General features: G+C 36.9%; 1 protein-coding gene across 5 annotated transcripts in view; it reads right to left on the bottom strand.

The window, feature by feature from the left end:
• Positions 1-26,739, bottom strand: part of ADGRL3 (adhesion G protein-coupled receptor L3) — a 688,180-nt gene that overhangs the window by 234,711 nt on the left and 426,730 nt on the right. For all 5 annotated transcript variants that reach the window (XM_070741950.1, XM_070741951.1, XM_070741955.1 and 2 more), the window contains exons 8-10: positions 23,326-23,406; positions 9,754-10,056; positions 5,339-5,442 (exon numbers count right to left, since the gene is read on the bottom strand). In XM_070741950.1, coding sequence (XP_070598051.1) covers positions 5,339-5,442; positions 9,754-10,056; positions 23,326-23,406 — 488 coding nt within the window. The remainder of the gene's footprint in view (positions 1-5,338; positions 5,443-9,753; positions 10,057-23,325; positions 23,407-26,739) is intronic.

Genomic DNA, 26,739 nt, shown 5'->3' on the forward strand with positions numbered 1-26,739 from the left:
AAGGAGCATGAACTAAAGTAACATCTGTATATACTGTATATATTGTAAGTCCCTTTGAAAAGTTGACAGTACACTGTATATAAATTATTAAGAAGATTGGAGGGACTTGAGGTATATAATATCTACAAAATTTATGTTCTGCCTGGAAAACAGCTGGGACAAATGAAACAGATTTAGATTATCATCTCTATGATAACCAATGAGCAATGTAATGTTGCAGCTCTGCTTTGTTTAAAAGAAGGAAGAAATAGCTGATCTATATTTTGAACAGGGGATTATACAAAATACTGGATTTTAAAAAAATATTCTGGATTTGGGGAAGAAAACAGATTGAACAAGGTATAGGTAAAACACATACTAAATATTTGTTTTATAATAAAATGAAGTTTCAAAATACTAATAAGAATGTAATCCTATAGTTAATTTATATGATATGCACCACTGATTTCAAGGGGGCATATTTCTAAGTAGGTCTAAATAGGATTGCAGTCTCAGCCAAGAATGATGAATCTGTGGTCTTCAGATGATATTGAACTATAGCTCCCAAATTCCCTCTTTATTGATCATACGAGGCCTCTGGAAGCATCTGAAGGTCATAAATTGCACAAATCCTTGCTTTAAGGTATAATTGTTATAAAGAAACCACTGAACTAAAGACAGTGGCTTTATTTCACTGTTATTATTTTTTTTTAAAAAACTGATTGTTTTAGGAAATTAAAGAAGCCAAATCACAAAACATCAGGGTAGCAATGATCACTCCTTAACTGAAAAAGAAGCAATATGGATGTACAAAAGCATCCACAAGAGTGATCAAAAGCAGGCAAGACCAGGTGATTGAAGCTCAGCTCCCTTTTAAGGTGTGTTCATACATCACATAGACATAAAAAGAGGCAGAGATTCAGTTATCTGATTGCACCTGCCATTTTGTTCTCCTGTCAACAATTTCTGGGAATGACATATAAGGGGAGTATTGCACGAGCCTAATAAAGCACAAGAAAATTTCTTCAAATGGCCCTCCAAAAACTGGGCGAATTACAGATCTTATATTTAGAGGGAGCTAAGGAATAGTGTCATTTATCTATAGAATACAGATAATTTTGATAAATATTATAAATAATGAAATCATATAAAACTATAAAGACACTAAAAATATAGCATGAACAATGTTTGGAGACATAATCCCCAGTGCAACCAAATTAATAAAACTATTCCTCCACTTTTCAAATATGATAAGAGATCAATTACAGAATAAATAAAGTGTAGTGTATTTAAAAATGAACTACTACAGACTATTTTATATGAAACACTATAACGTAGAAACATAGAACATAGAAGATTGACGGCAGAAAAAGACCTCATGGTCCATCTAGTCTGCCCTTATACTATTTCCTGTATTTTATCTTAGGATGGATATATGATTATCCCAGGCATGTTTAAATTCAGTTACTGTGGATTTACCAACCATGTCTGCTGGAAGTTTGTTCCAAGGATCTACTACTCTTTCAATAAAATAATATTTTCTCACATTGCTTTTGATCTTTCCCCCAATTAACTTCAGATTGTGTCCCCTTGTTCTTGTGTTCACTTTCCTATTAAAAACACTTCCCTCCTGAACCTTATTTAACCCTTTAACATATTTAAATGTTTCGATCATGTCCCCCCTTTTCCTTCTGTCCTCCAGACTATACAGATTGAGTTCATTAAGTATTTTCTGATACGTTTTATGCTTAAGACCTTCCACCATTTTTGTAGCCCGTCTTTGGACCTGTTCAATTTTATCAATATCTTTTTGTAGATGAGGTCTCCAGAACTAAACACAGTATTCCAAATGTGGTCTCACCAGCGCTCTATGTAGCGGGATCACAATCACGAGTCTACGGAGAGGGGCGGCATACAAATCTAATAAATAAATAAATAAATAAATAAATCTCCCTCTTCCTGCTTGTTATACCTCTAGCTATGCAGCCAAGCATCCTACTTGCTTTTCCTACCCCCCGACCACACTGCTCTCCCATTTTGAGACTGTCAGAAATCACTACCCCTAAATCCTTCTCTTCTGAGGTTTTTGCTAACACAGAACTGCCAATGCAATACTCAGATTGAGGATTCCTTTTCCCCAAGTGCATTACAGTGATCCCCCGGTTATTGCGTCCCCGACCATTGCGAACAGGGTAATTTGCGATTTTTGAACCCGGAAGTCAAAACACCATCTGTGCATGCATGCCCTTTTTTTTCTATGGGCACGCATGGGTAGATGGCGCCCGGCAGATCAGCTGCTGGGCGGCTTCCCTGGGTCTTCCCCCTCTTGCTGGCGGGAGGGTGAGCGGCGGGCATCAGCAAGGAGTTTCCCCACTGCCCATGCAAACTCCTCGCTGCCGCCCGCCCTTCGCCCGCCCACGCCGTTCATTCTCGCCGCTTCCCACCTGAGTCCTGAAGCGAATTCGCTTCAGGACTCAGGTGGAAAGCGGCGAGAGCGAGCGCTAGCGAACGGCTTGTCCGCCGCCCACTCGGGCACCCCACGCCCACGCCGTTCATTCTCGCCGCTTCCCACCTGAGTCCTGAAGCGAATTCGCTTCAGGACTCAGGTGGAAAGCGGCGAGAGCGAGCGCTAGCTAACGGCTTGTCCGCCGCCCGCTCGGGCGTCCCGCGCCCACGCCGTTCATTCTCGCCGCTTCCCACCTGAGTCCTGAAGCGAATTCGCTTCAGGACTCAGCTGGAAAGCGGCGAGAGCGAGCGCTAGCGAACGGCTTGTCCGCCGCCTGCTCGCGCGTCCCGCGCCCACGCCGTTCATTCTTGCCGCTTCCCACCTGAGTCCTGAAGCGAATTCGCTTCAGGACTCAGCTGGAAAGCGGCGAGAGCGAGCGCTAGCGAACGGCTTGTCCGCCACCTGCCTGCCCGCTAGCGAGGAGCCGAAGATTGGGGGCGGCGCGGCTGTTTTAAAACGTCGCCGCCGGCATGGGGGGCTTCCTAGCAGCCCCCCAAACCCGGGTTGGGGGTCCGGGGGGTGCTGGCAAGCCCCCCATGCCGGCGGCGACGTTTTAAAACAGCCGCGCCGCCCCCAATCTTCGGCTCCTCGCTAGCGCTGCGGAAGTAAAAACACCATCTGCACATGCGCAGATGGTGTTTTTACTTCCGCAGCGCTACTTCGCGAAAACCCGCTCGTTGCGGGGGGTCCTGGAATGGAACCCTCGCAACGAGCGGGGGATCACTGTATTTTACATTTGGAAACATTAAACTGCAGTTTCCATTGCTTTGACCATTTATCTTTTAATGCTAAATCATTTACCATATTACAGATGCCTCCAGGAATATCAACCCTATTGCACACTTTAGAGTCATTGGCAAAGAGGCAAACCTTCCCTACCAAACCTTCCCCTATGTCACTCACAAACATATTAAAAAGAATAGGACCCAGAACAGACCCTTGTGGCACACCGCTTGTAACCTGTGTCTGCTCAGAATACTCGCCATTAACCACAACTTTCTGATGTCTACGCTTCAGCCAGCTGCAAATCCACTGAACTATCCAGGGATTAAGTCCAATCTTCACTAATTTATCTATCAGCTCTTTATGTGGAACCGTATCAAAGGCTTTGCTGAAGTTCAGATAGGTAATATCCACAGCACCACCTTCATCCAACACCTTTGTGACGTAGTCAAAGAAATCAATGAGATTAGTCTGACATGATTTGCCTTCAGTAAAGCCATGCTGATTGGGTGCAATAAGTTGTTTTTTAGGTCCTGATTTATCCTCTTTTTGAGTACAGTCTCCATCATTTTAACTACAACTGATGTCAAGCTAACTGGCCTGTAGTTACCAGCTTCTTCTCTACTGCCCTTCTTGTGGATAGGCACAACACTGGCCATTCTCCAATCCTCAGGAACATCTCCTGTTAACAGGGATTGGTTACACAAATCAGTCAGGGGGGTAGCAATGACAAATTTGAGTTCTTTAAGAACTCTGGGGTGGATGCCATCTGGACCCATTGCCTTATTTATCTTTAATCGTTCAAGTTCTTCTAAGACATCGGCTTCTAAGATCACTGGAACTGAATCCGTACAGCTGGAAGCAATGCTATATCCATCTATAGTATTATATTATAAGGTGTCTTTTGAGAAAACTGAACAGAAGTAGCTATTGAAATGGTCAATGACCTCCTTATTCCCATCAATGTATGTATTATTGCCGGTACTAAGCTTCGTGATGTTGCAGTTTTTCTTCTTCCTATCACTAATATATCTGAAGAAGGTTTTATCCCCCTTCTTTACAGATTTGGCAATTTCTTCCTCTTTTGAGGCTTTAGCAGCATATATTATCTGTATAATATATAATTAATAATAATATATAAAATTATAATTTAATATATAAAAATGTTATACTCTATACTAGAGCTACTAGATAATATTTTATATGAAAAATTATAAAAATGTTAAAGGCCAGACTATTTACGGGGCCATCTTACTGTACTGCCCAGCGACCAATTAGAGCTGATTGGCGGGGCCACGTGGCAGGGCCTTCTCTATGGCAGCTCTGGCTCTTTGGAACCAAGTACCCCCAGATACCTGTATTGTCCCCACCCTCCTAGCCTTCCGGAAGGCTGTGAAAGCCTGAGGTTGTTGAGTAGGACCATCCAGTTCTGGCCTAGAAGAAATGAATGTTTGTTGAGTAACTTTTGGGGGTTTTAACTGTTTTTTTTACATTGTTTTTACTTTGCTGTAGGCAGCCCAGAGACCAAAAGGAGTTGGGCGGCTTATAAATTTAATAAATTAAATTAAGTCCATGAATAAAAGAATAAATATTAGAAGAACTGGTCAGTTTATTTCACATCCCATTAGACTGGACTGGAAGATCTCCAAGGTTCCTTCCAACTCTATTATTCTGTTATAGTTTTTAGCAATTTTTTAAAACTTGAAAAGAGTTTGAGAAAACCTTTATTCATTTTATAATGTGAAACTAGCGAGTCTACGGAGAGGGGCGGCATACAAATCTAATAAATAATAATAAATAATTAGAACAACATTTTAAAATTGAGTAATAATAATAATAATAATAATAAAATATGATATCAAAGCACAATAAAATGTAGGAACTACACAAAGTACTTATTTTTGAAACTATTTCATATGCTCCTGAAATGTTGTATATGTGCATTGTGACTAGTGGTTATAATAAATACATTCTGACATAGTTCTCCAGGGCTCTTCCTTTTGCTGCATACAATGGTTTGTTTTGATTTATTAAAGGTTTTGATTACAAAATCTTGTTTTTAAATGAATGCAGAATGATTGTAATATACATTTGTTAGCACAAATATATCAATTGTAAGTGAACAGTTACCTTCTGAGTGATGTGATTGACCCAAAGTGAGGAACAATTGCTGAGGTCTGGCCCTTGAGGATCCCAGTTTCCACCAGGAGCAAGGCACAGGAACGTCGAAACGCCTGAAATTACATTGACAATGTCATGCTTGAACTAATAATCAGTAAGATAACTTTTTGAAGAAGATAATTCTTTGCTTCCTAGTCTAAGCATTAATTTATATCTTAGAAAAATATCATTGTGATTGAAAAAACAAATATTGTTTTGTTCCTATATATCTAGATTTCTGATATAACTATCTGGCTGAAAACTCATGCTATAACTGAGACAATGCACTGGCACAGAATGCTACTTTGAAGTCCAGAATTCGAGACAGGCTTTGAATTCTTGGAGTCAGCTCCCAGAGCTTGAAAAAACAGTCAAAGAATTATAGGACTTAATGTGACTGAAAGGAGAAGTTGATACATACGATAGGTGATAGCACCAATTTGACTGGAGCTATACAAGAATCATTGGCCACACTATCACCTGCTTCAATGAAGCCTGCCACATCACACCACATTCCATCAACAGATACATTGACCTACAACCAACCTATGAAGCCCTCAGAATTCTAATCAACCATATAGCCAATCAGAGACAGCACTAACCCTCAACCAACCTACACAATCTTTCCCAACCAGCAATGACCCTCACCTGACATAACCTCCCCTTCACAAAACCCATTGTAAGACTCTCACTGGTGATCCACAGGTGACCCAATGCAAGGCCCTTACTTGACATACCCACACCTATCCATCACAAAACCTATCATAAAATCCTGGCCTGATGTGATCCTCATTGGATCCTCCCTCACCATCACAAGATCCACTGACAGATGAAGCCTTATAAGCAGAAGAATACTGACAGTAACATCCCCTAAATTCCTCTGAAGGTGTTACCTATCTTTCGGAAACCAACCCACAAGCTTGTAGAATGAACCTCCATCCTCATATAATGAATGATCTTATGAAAGCCATATTTAAATGTTTATATTATATGTATATATTATAGATTTATAATTGGTTGAAAAGAGGGACAAACCAATAAGAAATGGATGTAGATGAATATGGGATAGCTGTCTGACATCTTATAATGTTCTGATTCTTCCTCATCATTCATTGTTTTAGTAAGCCTATCCATCTCTGCACGCTCAGAGATTTTTTTGACCACACAATCTTCTGTTGGTATGTTATTGTTCTTCCAATTCTGTACAAATTTTCTTGTTGCTCTGATATGTAAAATTAAATATTGTGTCTTTTTACCCTGATTCTTTGTAAATATTCCTAACAAAAATAATTCCAGCTTCATTTCTATATATTTCTTCAATCAATTTCTTTATCCTTTGCCAGTATTGTTTTGCTTAGGAACAGGACCACCACATATGGTAGTATTTTCCTGCATTATGTTTGCACTTTCAACATTCTGGTGATGCATTTAAGTACAGTATATTTTTGCAATCCTTGCTGGTGGAAGATTTAAAGATGTTTTCTTTATAGGCAATGGATTTTGTCATTTTGTAACTTTTACTCCAAACCTTCTCCCACTTTTCTAATTCTATGTTATACCTGAAGTTTTAAGCTCATTTTATTATCACTTCTTTTACAACTTCTTCTTCCATCTTATAGCCCAATAAATTATTATAGAGTTTTGTGATCATTTTGTCCTCTGTCATAATATAATTTTATCTATTTTGTTTTCTTCTTTCTGGAATTTGTATTGTTTTGCAACTTTTTTGTGTCTATCTTTTTCAATTGTAAGATTATAAATTTCCAGTTTAGGTTGTTGAAAGCCTTCTGCGCATCAAGAAAAATTATGTCTAATTGTTTTCCAGAATGGGTTTTTTTAATATTCTAGCACATTGATTATATTTCTTATGTTATTTTTTATATTCCTTTTTGAAAGAAACCCATTTTGGTCTATGCATATGATTTCATTTAGAAGTTTTAAAAATCTTTCTGAGATAATAGCTGCAAATATCTTAGTCCACATTGAGTGGTGAGATAGGCCTGTAATTCCTAATTTGTGTAGGGTCTGTGTCTTCCTTGGGAATAAATGAAATAACAGCTTCTATCCAGAATTGTGGTATATTTGCATTCATTAGTCTGTCATTAAAGTTTTCCAGCATTACGAAATCTAGGGGTGCTTGTATTTTCTTATAAAATTATCCCACTATTCCATTTGGGCCTGGAAATTTGTTATTCTTTTGTTTTTTTCTCACCTTTACCAACTCCATCATTGTTATTCTCTTCTTGAGGAATCCTTTCAATCCACATTATTTTATGTGCAAGGATAACTTTAAAAAATCCTCACCCCCAATCTTTAAAATATTGCAAATAAAGCCATAGACCTTCATAGCCGATATATTCTTAAGAAAAGCTACATATCGGGCCAGATGCCAAACAGGGACGATTTCCCATAATTGAAATTGTGGGGAAAACAAACTGAAAATAATTCTGCATGCCAATCTTTACATTTACATGAAAATGTTGAAAAGTCAAGAATATTATTAATAACTTTACTAATTACAGTATTTTAAAAAATATATAATCACTGACTCTATTGAAGTAGAGCAGATCGTTTTAATTCTGAATCTTGCTGGTTCATATATATATTCTGAACATAAGGAGAAATGCTGAGCAAAATAATTTGTTTTCCATCCTCCAGTCTTTCACTCACTGTTATGTTAGAACAGGAGCAGCTGTGTTTTAATTCCAATCCAATTTATGATTTGCATCTTAAAAGCAAGTACTATCTCTTTTAATACCAATCCAACGGAAAAGAGGTACAGTATTTAATATTAATATTATAGTTTGTTAATTAACTGACAAGCTCAACAATATATTTAGGTCACACTGTATATATCATGATAATATATAAAATGAATAACAACCTTGTTATGCTACAATGTCATACTGTATAACAAAATTATAAAACAACCTCTTATTAATAGATTGCCTAACTCATATAATACCAGGGAAAATTAAACCATTGCCAGCATAAATGTTATTCAAAGGCTAATCAAAAAGGGCATTACTGTACTACTGAAAAGACATGTTCCTTAGCATGTATTATTGACTTTATTTGTTCTATTTTTTAATTTTTCCAATTTTTCCAGCTGTCGATCTCACTAAACAAGCATCTCTGTTAAGCACTAATAATTCAATCTGGCTCAGCACTGAATATTCAAATAACATTCCACTTTATTAGTTCCAGATACCTCTATTAAAATTTACACAAATATTTTCTATACTAAAGGAAGCTTTTGTGCCATGAAAATCCATTTTCATTTGCCTCATCCATCAGTATCCTGAACAGAAACAATTATTCAAACATAGGCAACAAGAATATATTAACAATTGGAGGATAGATATTCTTATTTTACAGGTCCAAAAAGGCACCTTGAGACGGGATGTTCCACATCAATATCACCAAAAATTGTTGCACTCTATGAGACACTTGAAAGGCTTTGTGATAGTTGCCATAAGCCAAGTTCTACTGAGTGCCTTTAAAATAAAAAAATAACTAAAAACACCTGGAGCTCTGGTTTATGATCAGCTAAACATGGTCTAACTCTAAGTTAAGGATTAAGTTCTTTCATTTAAAAAAAATCAAAATCACTAAGTGAAGCTTTTAATTTTAAAACGTTCTTTTTGCTGAAATTGTCTTATACTCACTCCTTGTTATTCATTTTAATCCTTTAGTTTTATCCTTAGGCCTACTTCTGAGTGAAGCTTTTTATCTACATTTTCTTACATCTTTGGGCATATTGTTATATTTGCTTTGTATTGCTTAAGAAGTGCAATAAAAATCGATTTAATTTGATTCACGGACCTTGGGCTGGCATTCCATGCACTATCCTGCCAATTTCAATGAGAAAATTATCATTGCTTGTTAGGATCTGTATCAAAAGCCAGCTGGGTGACTTTGGGACAGTCACTCTTTTTTAGTCCAAATCACCTCACAGGGTTGTTGCTGTGGGGAAATAGGAGGAAGGAATATTATATAAGTTCACTGCCTTGAGTTATTTATAAAGTAATAAAGGCAGGATTAAAAAAATCTAATAAATAGGGGACATTTGGAAGCTTCCTTTTTCTTTCCATCTTACGATCTCACATGGAAATTAGGATTTCTGCAGAGGAAATTCTCTTCAACCATTCCAGAATCCAGGCTCTAAGCGGGCCAACCATTGTTAAAAAGTCAATTAATAAACATAACAAAGACCTTGTGATGTTATTTTTTTTAACCTCCATACAGATCATTTCACAAAAAGACAGAAAGAAGGTGAAGAACAAGCAAAAGTTTGATACCCTGTTATTTGTTTAGTATTAAGTAACTCATGCTTAATTGTTTTAATAGAGCAAAGAAATTGTCTTTTGGGCACGGCTGCTTACCCACAGTGCCTTTTGGGCATGGTTGCTTAGCCACCTGTCCTTGTCGGGTCTTGAACCACATGATTTCACGAGCTTCCACAGTTTCACAACTCTCTGCACCAACTGCAGGCAGCTGGGAAGAGGCAGGTGGCAGGTGTGTTGTCATTTCATTCAGGCTATCCAAAGCTGGAGAAAGTGTAGTTGTGCTTCTGTTCCTTCTACCCAGGGCTGATATAGTGGTTGTGTGTACAGTGCTGGTTGTAATAACTCTGCTTGTTGTGCCTGTGGTAGTCCCACCCAGGCCTGTTCCTCCAGATGTTGATGCTATCAATTCAAAGCAAAAACAAGTTAGTGGTAAATCTTATGATTTTTGCTCCTCTTTCTGTGCATGAAATGTTCTGCTAGAGTTGAGAATATATGAATTCTTTAGGGATTCCAAGGATATTAAAATACCAGGGGGGAAAATTAAATCCAACTTAACCGAATAGAGAAAAAAAAATTACAACAATGTCTAAATGTTAAGATAAGCACACCTACTTGACAATCTCTAAGAATACAGTTACATTCAGATGATAATTGTACATCTGGGGTACAACATCTGGGTAATTCTTGAAAATACATGGGACTATTTTATCATTGCAAACTACTTATTTTTTAAATCTCACAGCCTGCCTGCTGAAGTTGTGATGTTTCATCTTTGGAATTTCAAGAAAAGATTGAATTGCTATTTACTCAGGATGGCATGACGACTTCCATAGTCCCTTCCAATTCCTTGATTTTATGGCTCTATAATTAATACTTGAAACGTGCAATGAAGCTAAATTATTCTTAGGCTACTTCCTGTTTTATCTTTTTGTATCCAAAGGAACAAATTTATCTCAAAACAAAGTTTTCAATATTTATTGAAATTAGTAAGAGTGTAAAGAAGAAGAAGACCAAGTAGATGACCAGCAATGATATTCAACAGGAAAAAAAGACAAGGAGGAAAGGGAATCGAATCTCCTTAATAGCTATTGATTACAAGGAATGTATCTTAATACCCATTGTTGAGAGTTCTGAATGACTGCTCCCTGCTAAATGAGTTGGGGCTGCTGGAGAGAGTCCAGAAGAAATATACAGCAGTCAGTTTTCCAAGACACGGCAAAGAAGACTGAGTCCTATTGTAAAAATTCAGTAGCAGGAAGTGGCTAATGAACTTTTCCTTAAATGAAACATTGCTTTGTTAACCTGAAAGTAGTGATTTAATAAACAAAAGTCAAGATAAATAGACAATACTTTGCACTCAAGACTTATAACACCTGAGAGATGGTTGAGTTCCTCCACAAAATAAAAGATGTCAATAAAGAAGAGAATCAACCAAAGAAGCATGTAAAAATGAACAATGTTTGGGCAAAAGCTCAGAATTTAGGAAGGGAGACAAAACTGTATTAGATCAATAAAGGCAATTAGATCAATAAAGGAAAGGCAAATAAAAGAAGACAAACCTGGTAGAAAGGAAGAAAAAATGTATTAGATCAAAGAAAGGGGGTGCTGTATCAGAACTGTCAGATGTTATATCTCTTCTATTCTGCTCTATGGAGAAGAGACCAATTCTCTGACAGAACATTACTGGAAGCATTTTAAATGTGGAAATACAGATGTCTGTTAGGTATAAACTGGGATGACAAAATCAGAAATGAGGAGGTGATAAGCCACCTGGGAAAGCCAAGGGAGATCATTAAAACCATAAAAAAGCGAGGTGGACATGTGATGTGGCACCTGGAAAAATACGGCACACTTCACTTACTCCTCCAGAGGAAAATTGAAGGCAAATGAAGTCCAGGCTGGAAAATATCATGGCTTCAAAATCTAAGGGACTAGTTTGGACAAAACTAAGCAGCACTTTTTTGTGCGACTGTTGATAAAAATAGGAGTGGAAATGTTCGATGACGGATATGGGCACAACAAGAAGATATCAGAACCAGAAGATGCTAATAAAGAAGAGAATCAACCAAAGAAGCATACCCAATGGACAGGAATGACAACCAAAAACAGATGATGAGAGAAACAGGGAAAAAGAACTGCTGAACAGAAATGTGGGTTGCCAAAAGGCAGGGGTAATGTAGCCGTACCATGCAAGATGAAAAGTTATGGTAACTCACTGTTATTAGGAATAGAAACAAAGGCCTGCAAACTAGATCAACTGGGTCTTAAAGGGTGCTGTATGTCAAGATAGCAAATTAAAATGAGGGAACAATTGAAGCGTATCAAATGATTGGCAGTTATTTATTAACTTTATTTATTTATATTTAGTTATCCCTTCTTGTTTTTATCCATTCCCTTAGAAGGGTGTGCATGATGCAATGTTTTTTCTTTTTTTATATATTTTTTATCTTTTCTCCACCATAAAAGCATACATATAACATCATGTACCTTAAGTACAGCTTAACAGACATATAAAAATATTTTATCATTATTTTTGACATATCTTAGCAAATTCTTGCTGCCTCCTTTGTCTAATTTTGTCATCCAGATAACCCTATCATCTTCCAAGTAAATTACCGCTAATATTTGCTTCAAAATGTTAACTACTATAACTCTACTTAAATCTCAACTGTGCGTCATCCCATCTTTGTTTTCTTATTCATCGCTCTTTGTTTTCTTTCCCTCTCTCAACTCTTCTCCTAACTGAAAACCCTTATCCCCTAAAAGTTCCATATCACCTATATTTATTTTAAAACATCAAATTATGATTTAAAAAAGTATTATTTCAAATTAAGAACACTAATAAGGAAGAGAATATTTTTCCAATTAAAATTACAAGGTTTCCATATTCAAACATCTACATTTACATTCAATTTATACTTTCCACAATCATTACAAATAGTTATAATCATACTTAATAACTAAAGAAAAAAGAAAAACTATTAATCAGTACAAAAAAAACCTCTTTCATCTAACTCTACAATGTTTTGTATTACACACAATAATAAAGTATTATCTAAGAAGAAAAAAGCTATTTATCTAATAGTCAAATCTCTATCATCCATTTTCTTTAAATTCCATTCAATTTTCCCAGACTCCCCTGATTTCTTCCTTGTTATTTTGTATCCCCAATAGCTTCTCCTTTTCCTTTCTTCCTTTCTCCTTTTAATGTATGTTCATTGCGTTAGTTCTATTTTTCTCAGTCCCTTCCCTCTATATACTTTTTCCTTCTTAATTTCCCTTATCCAATACCTCTGTTCATACCCTGTTTTTTTCTTTTCCACTGTTCACCCCAATGTGATCATCCTGGCATTTATTACAACCATTAATTTGACCATTTTCAAATTTCTGTCATTCTCTATGTTTTCTTCCAACTGTTCTTCTTTCAATACTTCTTCTCCAACTTTCAATTCTTCTTCTTCTCCAACTCCTTATTTTCTAGTTTCTGTCATATTGTCAATGTCCATAGTGATGTCATCATTTTTAGAAACGTCATTGTTATTCAGTACTTTCTGTATTTGCTTTCTTACTCCATCCTCAAATTCCATAATGTCTCTTCTTAAATCTTCACAAAATTCTTTGAAAATAGTTGTAAAATCCTCAAATTCACTCACCTTCATGTTGTTGGTATCTTGGTTCAGCCTCTATTATAGATCCAGGTGTATAAAATATTAATACAACAACCTTGTACTAATTTTTATAAGCAGTATAGTATTGAGGTTGATGTCTAATCTTTTAAAGTTCATTCCAAGTTCTTTCAGCCAGCAATTAAAAAAAACCATCTCTCTTTATCTCCATTAAAAGAAAAAAAACCCACAAAGGCTCACTAGTATTTTTCAAAGTTCTCAACACAAGGTCAGCAGCTGTATAAACAATCACTATGCATAGTTTTTGTTTGTTTTTTATAAATCCTTCAATCAGCAGATGGCACTCTTATTTTCCATAAAAAAGAAACTTTTCTTCATTCAATCCCTTTGTATATTTTAAGCCAAATTAAATCAGTCTAAATTAGATCCAATAATTCTTTGATTACAACTGATTCCCAAATTCTCAAAATTCTACAAGATTGGGTTTTAGTTACTGCTTCCTCAATTCTTTCTAAAAGTCCTCTATCTGCCAGTTAGCCACTTATTGTTCTTCTTGGCACTTTAATCACTTTCACTCCTTCCGGTTAAGGTAAAAGTCTCATATCTCTTCTCAAACAAAAAAACCCACACCAAATTAAATTTCTGTTTTTCTGTTTTTCCTCCAGCACATTGCTTATATTCCTCTTTTGAAGATGACTTCAAACTTAACCCATCCTTTCGTTTGTGTTCACCGCGGCTTGGACGGTTTTCACGGGCCGTTTTTCCGAGCCATTGATCTAGGGCTCTTTATCAGCTCCCGGGAGGGTGGGGTGTTGCAGCCCCCCGTCAGCTTGCCAATGATGTCCTCCTGCTCCCCGTCCCTCCAGGGCAGTTTGGGTTTTGTTCCGATTGACCCTCGGGCAACCAGGATATTGGGATTACCCTACGGAATGAGGGGAACTCCGTGTCACTACAGTGCCTTGGCCACGCCCTCCTTGATCCAATGCTTTTCAAAATAGTAAAAACAGGGTTGCAGCATTGCAATGCTACCTCTGCCTCCGTTATATGTGAATCATGTTATTGTACACAAAAATGAAAGAAGAGCCAAATATAGAAGTAGGAGAATTGGGAAAAGACTAAAAGATACTTCCATTGAATTATTTTTTTCAGATATACCTGCATTTTGGGTGCCCTGCATTCTGTAACTTAACTCTATTTTCCTCAGCACCTCCACTGCCCCCCATTACCTGTAGGTAACCATTGTGTTTTTTACTCCTGCTGGTGGCCTGAGATTCAGGCACTGGGTGATGGGACAGCACTGGGATGCACATGGTAAGGGCGCAGAGAGCTACTTACAATTTCTTGAGTGAAAGGTGCTATTCAAGTTGTTGGTCATCACCTATAAAGCCCTCAGGGCCAGACTATTTACAGGACCGTCTCCTGCCACATACCTCCCTCCCAGAGACCTATAAGAACACACAGAGTTGGCCTCCTCCGGGTCCCATCGACCAAGCAATGCAGGTTGGTGGGGCCACGGGGGAGGGCCTCCTCTGTTGTTGCCCCAGGTTTATGGAACCAAGTCCCCCCCGAGGTCCGTACTGCTCCCACCCTATTGGTTTTTTGTAAGACCACTAAGATCTGGCTTTGCCGGCTGGCCTGGGGCCTATGAATTTAAAAAGTATCATGGCCATATCCTTTGGGATTGGGTGGCATAGATGTCAAATAAATAAATAAATAAATAGTGGGTAGAGGAAAAACTGGAGGAAGGGGAATGGTATGGGCTTTCAAGAGGTGCAGTACGTACTCTGCAGCTGATATTGCAAACACTCTTGGGAAATGCAAGGAGGTAATCCCAACATTGACAGAATATACCCATTGGCCCAACCTTCTTTCTGCAAAGCAAGCAAAAATCACGAGGTGTGCACGAAGAATACTCTAATTCAACCAGAAGGAGAATGACATGTGACACTATCCAATCAAACAGACATAGATGTGAACTTTCTCCAATCTCATTACTTATTAATCCAGTGGATATGTGTTCGAGTTAGGCAATGCAGAGAAGAAAGCAGTTTATTTGCCAAATGTAAAATCTCTGCACCAGCCTGCAACCTCTTTTGTGTTTTGTATCTTTCCTTATTTCCTCTGGTAAATGTTCAATCTTTTCTATGCCAATACCAACTACTGTAGGTAAACAAAAGAAATCCCCAGCAGAGGCAACTCTAACAGCCAGTGAAGGAGCGAGAGGCATGGGTGTCAGCTTTTAAGTCTTCATTGAGGTCTGGGGGTGATGCTTGTGACTCAGGGACCCATCTGCCATTAGCAATGTCCTGAATGTCTATTGGCTCCAGATACCCTGCAAGAAAACTTTGACTGCTTAACTATCCCAGCACTTACAAGGATGCCCAGGCACTATCCCACATGTTGAGCCACAAATATTTTCCCCTGGAGGAGGGAGAAATGGGTGGGTACGGGGAGTTGAAGTGAAGGCGAGTGTGGCAGAACAGAAGCAGCAATGAGGTAAGAAGAGAAATGGGGAAAAAAACTGCTCAAACCTCAGTTTAATTGGATGTTCTTCACCAAGAAAATATGTCTTTCACTAGGCCATTGTGAAGAGCAGAACACAGAGGAATGATTGAAGCTCGGGAATAACAGAAGCAGAATCAGCAAATTGAACTAACCCTGAATGAGTTTTAAAATTTAGAGCCAGATGAATTGCTGATATGGTATTGTGGGAACTTGCTGATTGTCTGGATGAAATTTTATTACTGTACGTTTGATGAATGCTAAACAAAAGCTGATGTGTCATATGGGAGGAATGCAAATATTTTGCTTGTCCTCAAAATTGGGGAAACATGGACACAAGAAAATAGAGTCGAGCATCAATAGATGATTCATGATGACCAGCAAAGCACATTGAAATAAAGCTATTACTAGAACTCAGTATGCATATGTTAAGGACAAGTCACGCTGGATTAACACTGGCTCTGACTAGCAAACAAATTACATGTAAGTAGATATATAGCTGGTTCAAAAATTTTATGTAAAGCATATTCATCTCATGAAACTGTATGAGCAATTGACTACTTTTCGTAAAGAAAGAGTTCAACAAACTATGCATTTTCAGGGGAAGCAATGAGTATAATCAGGAAACCTGAAACTAGATTCCAAATTGAATGACGGAAGACTTAAGCAATATTAATTTTGAAAAGTTAAAACTGACACAATATGTTAGAACACACTTCAAAATATCTTAAAGGATACCAAACAGAAGAAAATTAAGAAAGGACAGGACCTAGAGTTATGGTTAACGTTTACAGATTTTGTTTAAAAATAATTATAATTGTTTGATAGTGGTATTAATAAATCAAAGAAGCTATGTGTTTCCTACAGTGGACTGCAATCAATCAGAGGCTAGAAGCTATTTTCTGTGGGTATTCTAAGTTGGATATTAGCATGAAAATAGAAGATTGTATGTGCTTTTCAAATATATGATTCTTAAGAAAATTTGTGAAGTCTCTACATTATGTTTTACTGGAAGAAAACAATTCTTTGGTACAATGAAATTTCCGTTATAGAAAGGCAGATTTTGTTAGGGAAAATATAACAGTCATTTAATAGCAGAATTAATTACTCTATTAATATCTGGAATGCTTTTAAGCAGAGAATAGTGTGAATGTTTAAATTGTAGCCCTGAATGGAATAGGAAACTAGATTTTTCCTTTATATTACATATTGTATTATTATAAAGCATAAGTAATATATTATTTGGGTTCAGTGGTATTTATTCAGTGTTGACTGGAGATTATTAATACTCTGACGTTTGAAAAACTCAAACTTTTACAGATAAAAATAACTTTATATCACTATTAACTATGATTTATAAAGTGTTAATGTTGATAATCAAAAAGTTGTTCAAATTTTACATCAAAAGCTAAATATGGAATTAATAAACAATTGTAAAATACCAGGAAACTTCCAGAAGTTTCAGTATTACAAAATACCAGAATGTGTTGATTCTAAGGATTTTTGGGTTTTGATGTAAAATTTGAACAACTTTATGCTTATCAACATTAACAATTTAGAAATCATAGTTAATATTGATATAAAGTTATTTTTATCTGCAAAGGTTACGGTTAGTAACAACCCTAAGTTCCCTAACCTTCCCTCCCTCCCTCCCTCCCTCCCTTCCTTCCTTCCTTCTTCAACAAATGTAAAAATATTTTAATCTGGAGAACAACTCCTCCCCCTCTGTTTTCCTTTTTTTAAAACATATTTTTATCAACTCAGTCATGACATAAGACTTTATTGTTATATCGCCACTGGCAATAAGAAAAGAAGGATATCATTTTAACATGTCACTCTATAAAATTAGTTTTTACTCAGAGCAGGCAATCTGATGTCTTCCAGATGGTCTATATCTCCCAGAATGTCATGTCATTGGCCATATTTACTGGAGTAATAAAAATTGAAGTACAAAACATTTAGAGGGCACAACTTTTTTATATGACTTTGGTAACAAAATAATAATTAAAATAGTACACAATATAAAACAACATGACAGGATCAACAACATTGATTTGTAGGTTTAGATTATTCTTCATCTTTAAATTACCGAAGATATAGTTTAAGAATCTAAAGGCAACCATATGTTAAGTGTCTACAGAGAGGGGCGGCATACAAATCTAATTAAATAATAATAATAATAATAATAATAATAATAATAATAATAATAAATGTAGTATAGCCTGTTCAGAGGTTCTATTTACCTTCCGTACCAGTTCGGGGTTGCACTGGAAGTGCACATTTTGCACGCATGTGCGATGGTAACAAGCAATATTAATTTGTCACTCTCGGGTTAAATTGGTCTGCACATGTGCAGAAGGCTTTGTGTATGCACAGACTGTTATTTTCACGTAGATTTGACTCCAGTGGACAGATTTCAAGCCAGAGGACTGGTTCAGGGGTGTCTCCAGCTGGTCATTGTTGATGGTTCAGCGAGCAGGGGAAAATTCCTGCTACCAGTTCTACAGAACCAGACAGAACCAGCAGGAACCCACCTCTGAGCCTGGCCATAGTCATGCTTAAACATACTGAATCAGAAAAACTTTTATCTCCTGCATTTGTTATTTGTTACGCTTTTAAATCTGTCCTAATCAGCCTAATTTTTACTTAATGTACCTTAGGTGCAATTCATTATTAGGAAAATAATATATAAGTAAGAAATAAATTGTCCTTGTTGGTTGTTTTAATTCCATTGGTGAGTGTTTTAAATATTTTCATGAAAAAAAAATTAAATACATTTCTTTTCAAGAATAATTAGTTTTGAAATTAACTTTACAGCATCTAAAATGATTTACCGATCATTTTAACAAGACAAATAAAAATGGTAAATTAGAAAGGCAAGAGAAAATGCATTCTGTACTTTTGCCCTAACCCCCCCCCCCCCCAAACTGAAGTGGATGGACACTTTGATGATAATTGGAAGTAACCAAGAGTTTCAATGTAAGACACTGAAGAAGGAGCTACACTTTTTAAAAGGGAGCTCTTTAGGCTATAGTCCTATAAGAATATTGGAAAGGTGAGACTCAGAAAGACTAAATGCATGTACAAAAGAGACAGGGCTTGCATGCCAAGTGGTTGGGGGAGAGCTTTCACACTTCCCTCCACAGCTGTTGTGCATTCTGAAGAAGAATGCAGAAATGAACCTGATTATTAAAAAGAAACACGGAAGGCCCATTGGCCCAAGTGAAATGCCGCTGGCTGCAAGGATATGCGGTACTATTGGATTTTTTCCTTAAAGGCACTAGGAAAATTAAATAGTAATAAAGCCCACAATAATAATTCTATAAGGGTGTAACACCAATGACTATAAGAGTTTGTAAAAATATTCTGCATAGAGAAGATACGTAGCTTTGGGGAACTGTCATCTAAATGCAGAAAAAGATAGGAAGGAGTTCTTCATCTGGTCCATGAAGAAATTACTGAGTTGTTTAGTGATAGTACACATTTACTCTGAAATATATGGTTATCTGTATTTAATATATGTCTTACATAACAGTCTCTATTGATCCTTGATCATAAGACTTTGATCCAGAGTAACCAAGAGCTCCAAAACAGAAATGAGCACTGCCATCTAATAGTTTCTGGGCTACAATCCACAGGGATGCCTCCATTTTTACCTTACATAAAGGTGGTTGTTTGTCTGTTTTCTGAATCAAGCTCATGTTTACTTTTTCTTCTAATTTAGCTTCTTCTATGAAGGCAATATGGCATTTCCTTGCCCAAACTCAATATGATGTTTAAATACATTCTAAATATAAAGTTAGGAACATCGCTAGAAATGTATGTGTTTTGATGGACAAATTCCAATTAATTTCATTATCATTTTAGACATTCAATAATCTTTGGTGTTAATTTCCTCCTCTGAAGCTCCACTATAATTGGTTGCCCAGCCAATAGTGAAAGAAAACCATAGCTGCTCTGGAAAATAGTTTCACAAACTATTCTTAAGGTTAAATGGACCTTCCCTACTCTATGGTACCCTTTATTTCTGAAATTCCTTAAGTTCTGTTCGAAAAAAGTTACAAATCTTATGTTCGGGTCACATACGACCCGGACCGAAAACTCTTCATTTGAAGTGCTTATGTTTGGTCAATTTGAAAACTTTTTTCACTTGGAAAGTAGTCTGAACATTTCTGCACACAATGATATGAAAATTGAAATGAAAAAATTAATCCTTATTGGTTTATTTTGCACATAAATGTGCCGCCCCCCCCCGTTTTTGTGATTTTTTTTCAATTTATGGATAGTTTTGCTTGCAAAATGCATTCTATTTTACTAAAGTTGGTGTGGGATTGGTAGCTTGAACATTACTGCACACAATGATATGAAAATTGAACTGAAAAAATTAATCCTTATTGGTTTATTTTGCACATAAATGTGCCTCCCCCCGTTTTTGTGAAATAGTCTTTACTTTATGGATAGTTTTGCTAGCAGAATGCATTCTATTTTGCTAAAGTTGGTGTGGGATTTGTAGCTTGAACATTTCTGAACATAATGATATGAAAATTGAACTGGAAGAATTGATGCATATTGGTTTATTTTGCATATAAATTTATTTCAATTTATATAAAAATTATGCTGTTAATTTCAAACTTACATACTTTTTTTTAGTAAAATGGATTTCTTTCATAAAATTAGTTATCTGGCTACAATGTGGTTGATTTTCAAAAGGATCTTCCAAATATTTATAGACAAATATGTATAAACAGTGACAATAATGGCACACAGCAAGGCCGGGGGGGGGGTGGCCCTTTTGTGGCAAAAATAAACCAATAAGAACCATTTTTTTCAGTTCATTTATATTTTTCTCATGTTCAGAAATGTTCAATTTAGTATATCAAACCTTTTGGGGGAAAATTCCTTAGGGATTTGTAGCCTTAAAAAATATAAATTGACACGAAATTCAGAAAGGATGGGGGGAGGGAGGGGCTTTTTGATCAAAATAAAAATATAAGTCTCAATTTTTCCAGTTCAATTTTCATATCATTATGTTCATAAATGTTCAAACTAGTTTTCCAGTTGAAAAAGTTTTCAAAAAGATTAAATTCAAGTACCTAAAAAAAATATTTTTGGTCCTGTCATATACGAACAGAAACAGATTTGAAGTTATGATTTTTTTTTGCCCAGAAAACAATTAGCCACCACCCCAAAAATATTTTTTGATGACCAGCATTGTTAAATTGAGTAAATGAATGCCTAAGATTTTAAAGAATATTTCGGATTTGGAGCATAAAAAAATAAAAAGTGAAAATGATTGCAAGCAGCCGAGGGGGGGGGGGAGGCCTTATTTCTGATGTTAAAAAACCAGTAAGAATCATTTTTTTCAGTTCCTTTATATTTTTCTTATATTCAGAAATGTTCAAGCTACCAATCCCACACCAACTCCAGTAAAATAGAATGGATTTTGCAAGCAAAACTATCCATAAATTGAAAAAAAATCACAAAAACGGGGGGGGGGCACATTTATGTGCAAAATAAACCAATAAGGATTAATTTTTTCATTTCAATTTTCATATCATTGTGTGCAGAAATGTTCAGACTACTTTCCAAGTGAAAAAAGTTTTCAAATTGACCAAACATAAGCACTTCAAATGAAGTGTTTTCGGTCCGGGTCGTATGTGACCCGAACATAAGATTTGTAACTTTTTTTGCTCAGCAAAAACTAAGCCCCCCACCCCCCCAAAAAAATTCTCATAGAGAGAACCCCTGAAATGATGAAAAGTCATGAAATTTCAAGTTTCAGATATGCAGGGAAAATTTTTTACAGGGACTCAAACTTGGCTTCGGGTCACATACGACCCGAACAGAACAGCAGGGTTTTAAAATCAAAAATAAATTTTGGCTACCTTCTGTGTGACATATTCCTTTCAAGTGTTTGTGATTATATTTATCCCTCAATTGTATTTTCAGTATTAAACATTCCAAGTAGCAATGGAAGATTTAATTTTCAATCCCTGATTATTCTCCTGACCCCTTCTTCGAGTTTAACATTTTTATTGAGTTATAATATAAAATAAGATGCAAAATGCAAAAGTAAATAGGAAAGCAGTGGGGTTAGGACCCTTCTTGAACCTGTTTCAGTTTCTCTGAATCTTTCTCACTGAGTATTTTGACTCAATACTTAGAAGGAAGATGCACTATTTTTTCATGATTTGGGAACTATATTTCTATTAATTCCAATTCAAATTGTATTTGATCCTTTTGTAGCCACATTATGCTACTGATTCATATTTGATTTGTAACAACTATTATTTCAAATTCTTTCCCACCAGAGAAAGAGCCAAGTCAAATTTATATTTATCTCTTGCTAAATTTCATTCTGTTATCTCTCAGGCTATTTCTCTAACACATCAAGATAGCTTTTATTTTTTTAAAAAACAAGTTCTTTGAATAGCAATGTCACCCAGTTTTGGACAATCTACAGATCTGGTAAATATTCACTTCATCTTTTCATCCATCTCATTAATAAAAATTATTGAAGAATACAGGACCAATACTGAATCTTTGGATGATTTATAGAATATTTCTCCAAATTGATAAGCGCTCTGAGTTGATTTTCAAGCCCCCTATGAATTGACTTAATTATTATGTTATTTAGCCCATTTAATTGGAATATTCACGGTATCAACCACTTTGTTACAAAGAAGATAGATATATGTGATTTCTTTAGGATAATATATAAAGGTTTATCCAGACCAGTAGCAAATTACAAAAAATAAATGTTCAGCCAAGCCATGGGCCAGAGCATCCCATTAAAACTGAAGACAGTAGTGTGAATTTCTACTGTTAAAATATTTGATATAAATGCATAGTAGCATTGTATATTGACAGTGAATTCAAACAAAAAAGATGAATTCTTACATTGGAAAATAATTGAAAATATGCACACTTCCGTTCATCTACTAGATCACAGCCTAAATTTGATAACCAGTGTCCTTTTTGTCTGGTTTAATTTTTGATGACTATAAATTGTTGTGTGATTAGTGATGTACATTTTGCTTTCTATAATTTATTTATTTTTATAGCAAATGTATAAGCTGCTCATCTCCCAAAACATGACTATGGCAGCTTATAAGAATAGTAACAAATATTAACATACAAAATATTAAAAATAAATGAAAACAAAAATAAATATGAAGTGTGAATAAAACATAAGTTGATTAGCAAAGTATGTGTACTTTGTATTTAATATATGTTAAATCTGAATTTTAGGGAATATTCGATTAATTCTGAGTATTGATTTTAGGGAATTATTCAATTCATTCTGAGTAACAATAAGACCCAGATAGTATGACAAAGGTATTAGAAAAACAACCATGAATTACATATACGACAATATTGCAAAAAAAATACAGACTAAATCTTATTCCAGAAAGATAAACATTTTAAAATCTGTTCAACAACAACAAATCCTTTTAAGAACTTTGTGGGATCAATATGCAGACAAATTCAGATTAACAAATGAATCTTTTAGTGTAGAATTATTTAAATAGCAACTCACCTTTAAATGATTGTCTTTCAAGATCTGAGTCTAGATGAATTGGAGGAACAAGATAGGAAACTTGACCATGATGTATTTGCCCTGTTGACAAAATAGAACACATGAATTTCTAACTCTTCTATTCATATTGGGAGTCTTAATTTAACTCATTAAAATAATCTAATTACCGGTACATTCAAATTAAGTAATGTTAAACATTATTGAAGGGATTATGAGTTGGGGGTTAAAGCTTGATCCTGATAATGACAAATTATGCTGCTACCAAATTTCCAGTTATTATGATAGCCATACAAATAAGGTTTACTTCACAATATAACTGTGTAGTTTACATAAAACAATTAAGTTCAACATTTGGTTCCCCACCAATCAAGGATGCAAAAGCATGGCTTGGTATAAATGTAAAATAAGTTGGTTATGGGTGGGGTTAATGTTTGAATTCCTTTAAACATTTCATTTACTCAATACTTTGAAGCAAAAGTATTTGATTTTCATTTCCCAAATCATTTTCAGAAGGCTAATAAACAGATTAGATCTTGATTTTTAAAATATTTTACCACATAATGAGTTACATATGATTAATACACACACAAAAAATAATAAATGCTTTTATATTATTTCTTTCTGCTCATTGTTTGCAGACTTGGTTGCAGCACTAATAATCTAACAAACTTAAACCATCCCCATTATTTCTAATATAAATTCATATTAAAATGTGTTTGTACGTCTCAGAATTTTGGTTTTAATCATTTTTATTTATTTTGTTTGGAAGCATGGGACTCACCTATGGTCTTGCTAAAGTTTCCCTTGATTAATATATTTTTAAAAATATACACATTTCTATATATTTACTTGAACATTTCCCTAATACCATCTTTATTTTGTTCTCATTGAGTATAACAGTTTAAAACCACTTTATACAAAAACAGTTTAATAAATGCTATTTATCTTATTATAAATGTTCATAGTCTAAACTATGTACAGTCATACCTCGTCTTACGAACCTAATTGGTTCCAGGGGGAGGTTCGTAAGACGAAAGGTTCGTAAGATGAAACATTGTTTCCCATAGGAAACAATGTAAAGTCAATTAATCTGTGCAACCCAACCCCCCCCCCCCGCAAAAAAACGGCGTTCCGTGACTGCTGGGAAGCCGCACGGCTATTTTAAAAGGTGACAGCCAGCCTGGGGGGCTTCCCAGCAACCTCCCGAACCCGGAACCCGGAAGTTCGGCAAAAGTTCGGGGTTCGAGAGGGTGCTGGGAAGCCCCCCAGGCCGGCTGTCACTTTTTAAAACAGCCGCGCGGCTTCCCAACAGCTTCCCGAAGCCGAACGCCAAACCCGAACTTCCGTGTTCGGCGTTCGGCGACTGCTGGGAAGCCGCGGGGCTGTTTTAAAAGGTGACAGCCGGGCTGGGGGGCTTCCCAGCAACCTCCCGAACCCGGAACCCGGAAGTTCGGCAAAAGTTCGGGGTTCGAGAGGGTGCTGGGAAGCCCCCCAGGCCGGCTGTCACCTTTTAAAACAGCCGCGCGGCTTCCCAACAGCTTCCCGAAGCCGAACGCCAAACCCGAACTTCCGTGTTCGGCGTTCGGCGACTGCTAGGAAGCCGCGGGGCTGTTTTAAAAGGTGACAGCCGGGCTGGGGGGCTTCCCAGCAACCTCCCGAACCCGGAACCCGGAAGTTCGGCAAAAGTTCGGGGTTCGAGAGGTTGCTGGGAAGCCCCCCAGGCCGGCTGTCACCTTTTAAAACAGCCACGCGGCTTCCCAGCAGCTTCCCGAAGCCGAATGCCAAACCCGAACTTCCACGTTCGGCATTCGCTGACTGCTGGGAAGCCGCGGGGCTGTTTTAAAAGGTGACAGCCGGCCTGGGGGGCTTCCCAGCAACCTCCCGAACCCCGAACCCGGAGGTTCGGCAAAAATTCGGGGTTTGGGAGTTTGCTGGGAAGCCCCCCAGGCCGGCTGTCACCTTTTAAAACAGCCGGGCGGCTTCCCAGCAGCTTCCCGAAGCCGAACGCCAAAGCCGAACTTCCGCGTTCGACGTTTGGAGACTGCTGGGAAGCCACGCGGCTGTTTTAAAGGTGACAGCCGGGCTGGGGGGCTTCCCAGCAACCTCCCGAACTGAACCCGGGGTTCAGAAAAATTTTGCCTCTTCTTACGAACTTTTTTCGAGTTACGAACCGGTGTTCGGGAGGCTGCTGGGAAGCCCCGCCGCCCGGCTGTCACCTTTTAAAACAGCCGCGCGGCTTCCCAGCAGTCTCCGAACACTGGTTCGTAACCCGAAAAAAGTTCGTAAGAAGAGGCAAAATTTTTCTGAACCCCGGGTTCGTATGACGAGTTGTTCGTAAGACAAGGGGTTCGTATCTTGAGGTACCACTGTATTTGATCTTAAATGATCAACAAGTGAATTTACTTGAAAACATTCAAAATGCAATGGAGGCTAATAATGACCTATCTTCTCCATTATTATTATTATTATTATTTATTATTATTATTATTATTATTATTATTATTATTATTATTATTAATTAGATTTGTATGCCGCCCCTCTCTGCAGACTCAGGCGGCTTTTGTACTGTAAATAATGGAAGGAGCAAATGGTGGAAGATTTAGATATCAGACCAACATCAACAGGAATAAGGGTTAGAATGAAAAGTCACTGTGCATGATTTGGGCAGCTATATAAACAAATGAACAGATAAAAAGGCATATATATATATATATATATGTGAATGATGAGGCAGCAGCCATCTCGATCACCGGAACATAGAGACTTTAATAAAACCACTTAGCTTTCGTTAGCGTGCTGCTAACTTCGTCAGAGTATTAAAATGCCGTGGGAGACAAACATCTTTATAAAGCATTACTCAGTCTGCTCATTGCCCGCGTCACGGGGCCACACCCTTCCCTCCCCCCTGCGGTAAGCCTAATTGTGGGCTTAATCCTGCTGGCTGAAGCCCACAATTAAGCCCACAATTAGGCTTACCGCAGGGGGGAGGGAAGGGTGTGGCCCCGTGATGCGGGCAATGAGCAGACTGAGTAATGCTTTATAAAGATGTTTGTCTCCCACGGCATTTTAATACTCTGACGAAGTTAGCAGCACGCTAACGAAAGCTAAGTGGTTTTATTAAAGTCTCTATGTTCCGGTGATCGAGATGGCTGCTGCCTCATCATTCACGTATGTACCTGGAACTCGCATTTTTAGGACTATTCTAGATATATATATATATATATATATATATATATATATATATATATATATATACATACATACATACATATACATAGATAGATAGATAGATAGATAGATGATAGATAGATGATAGATAGATGATAGATAGATAGATAGATAGATAGATAGGTATAGATAAAGATATATATAGATATATATAGATAGATATATAAAACTGCCTTTTTATCTGTT

The sequence above is a fragment of the Erythrolamprus reginae genome, chromosome 2 (assembly GCF_031021105.1).
Source record: "Erythrolamprus reginae isolate rEryReg1 chromosome 2, rEryReg1.hap1, whole genome shotgun sequence".
NCBI lineage: Eukaryota > Metazoa > Chordata > Lepidosauria > Squamata > Dipsadidae > Erythrolamprus > Erythrolamprus reginae.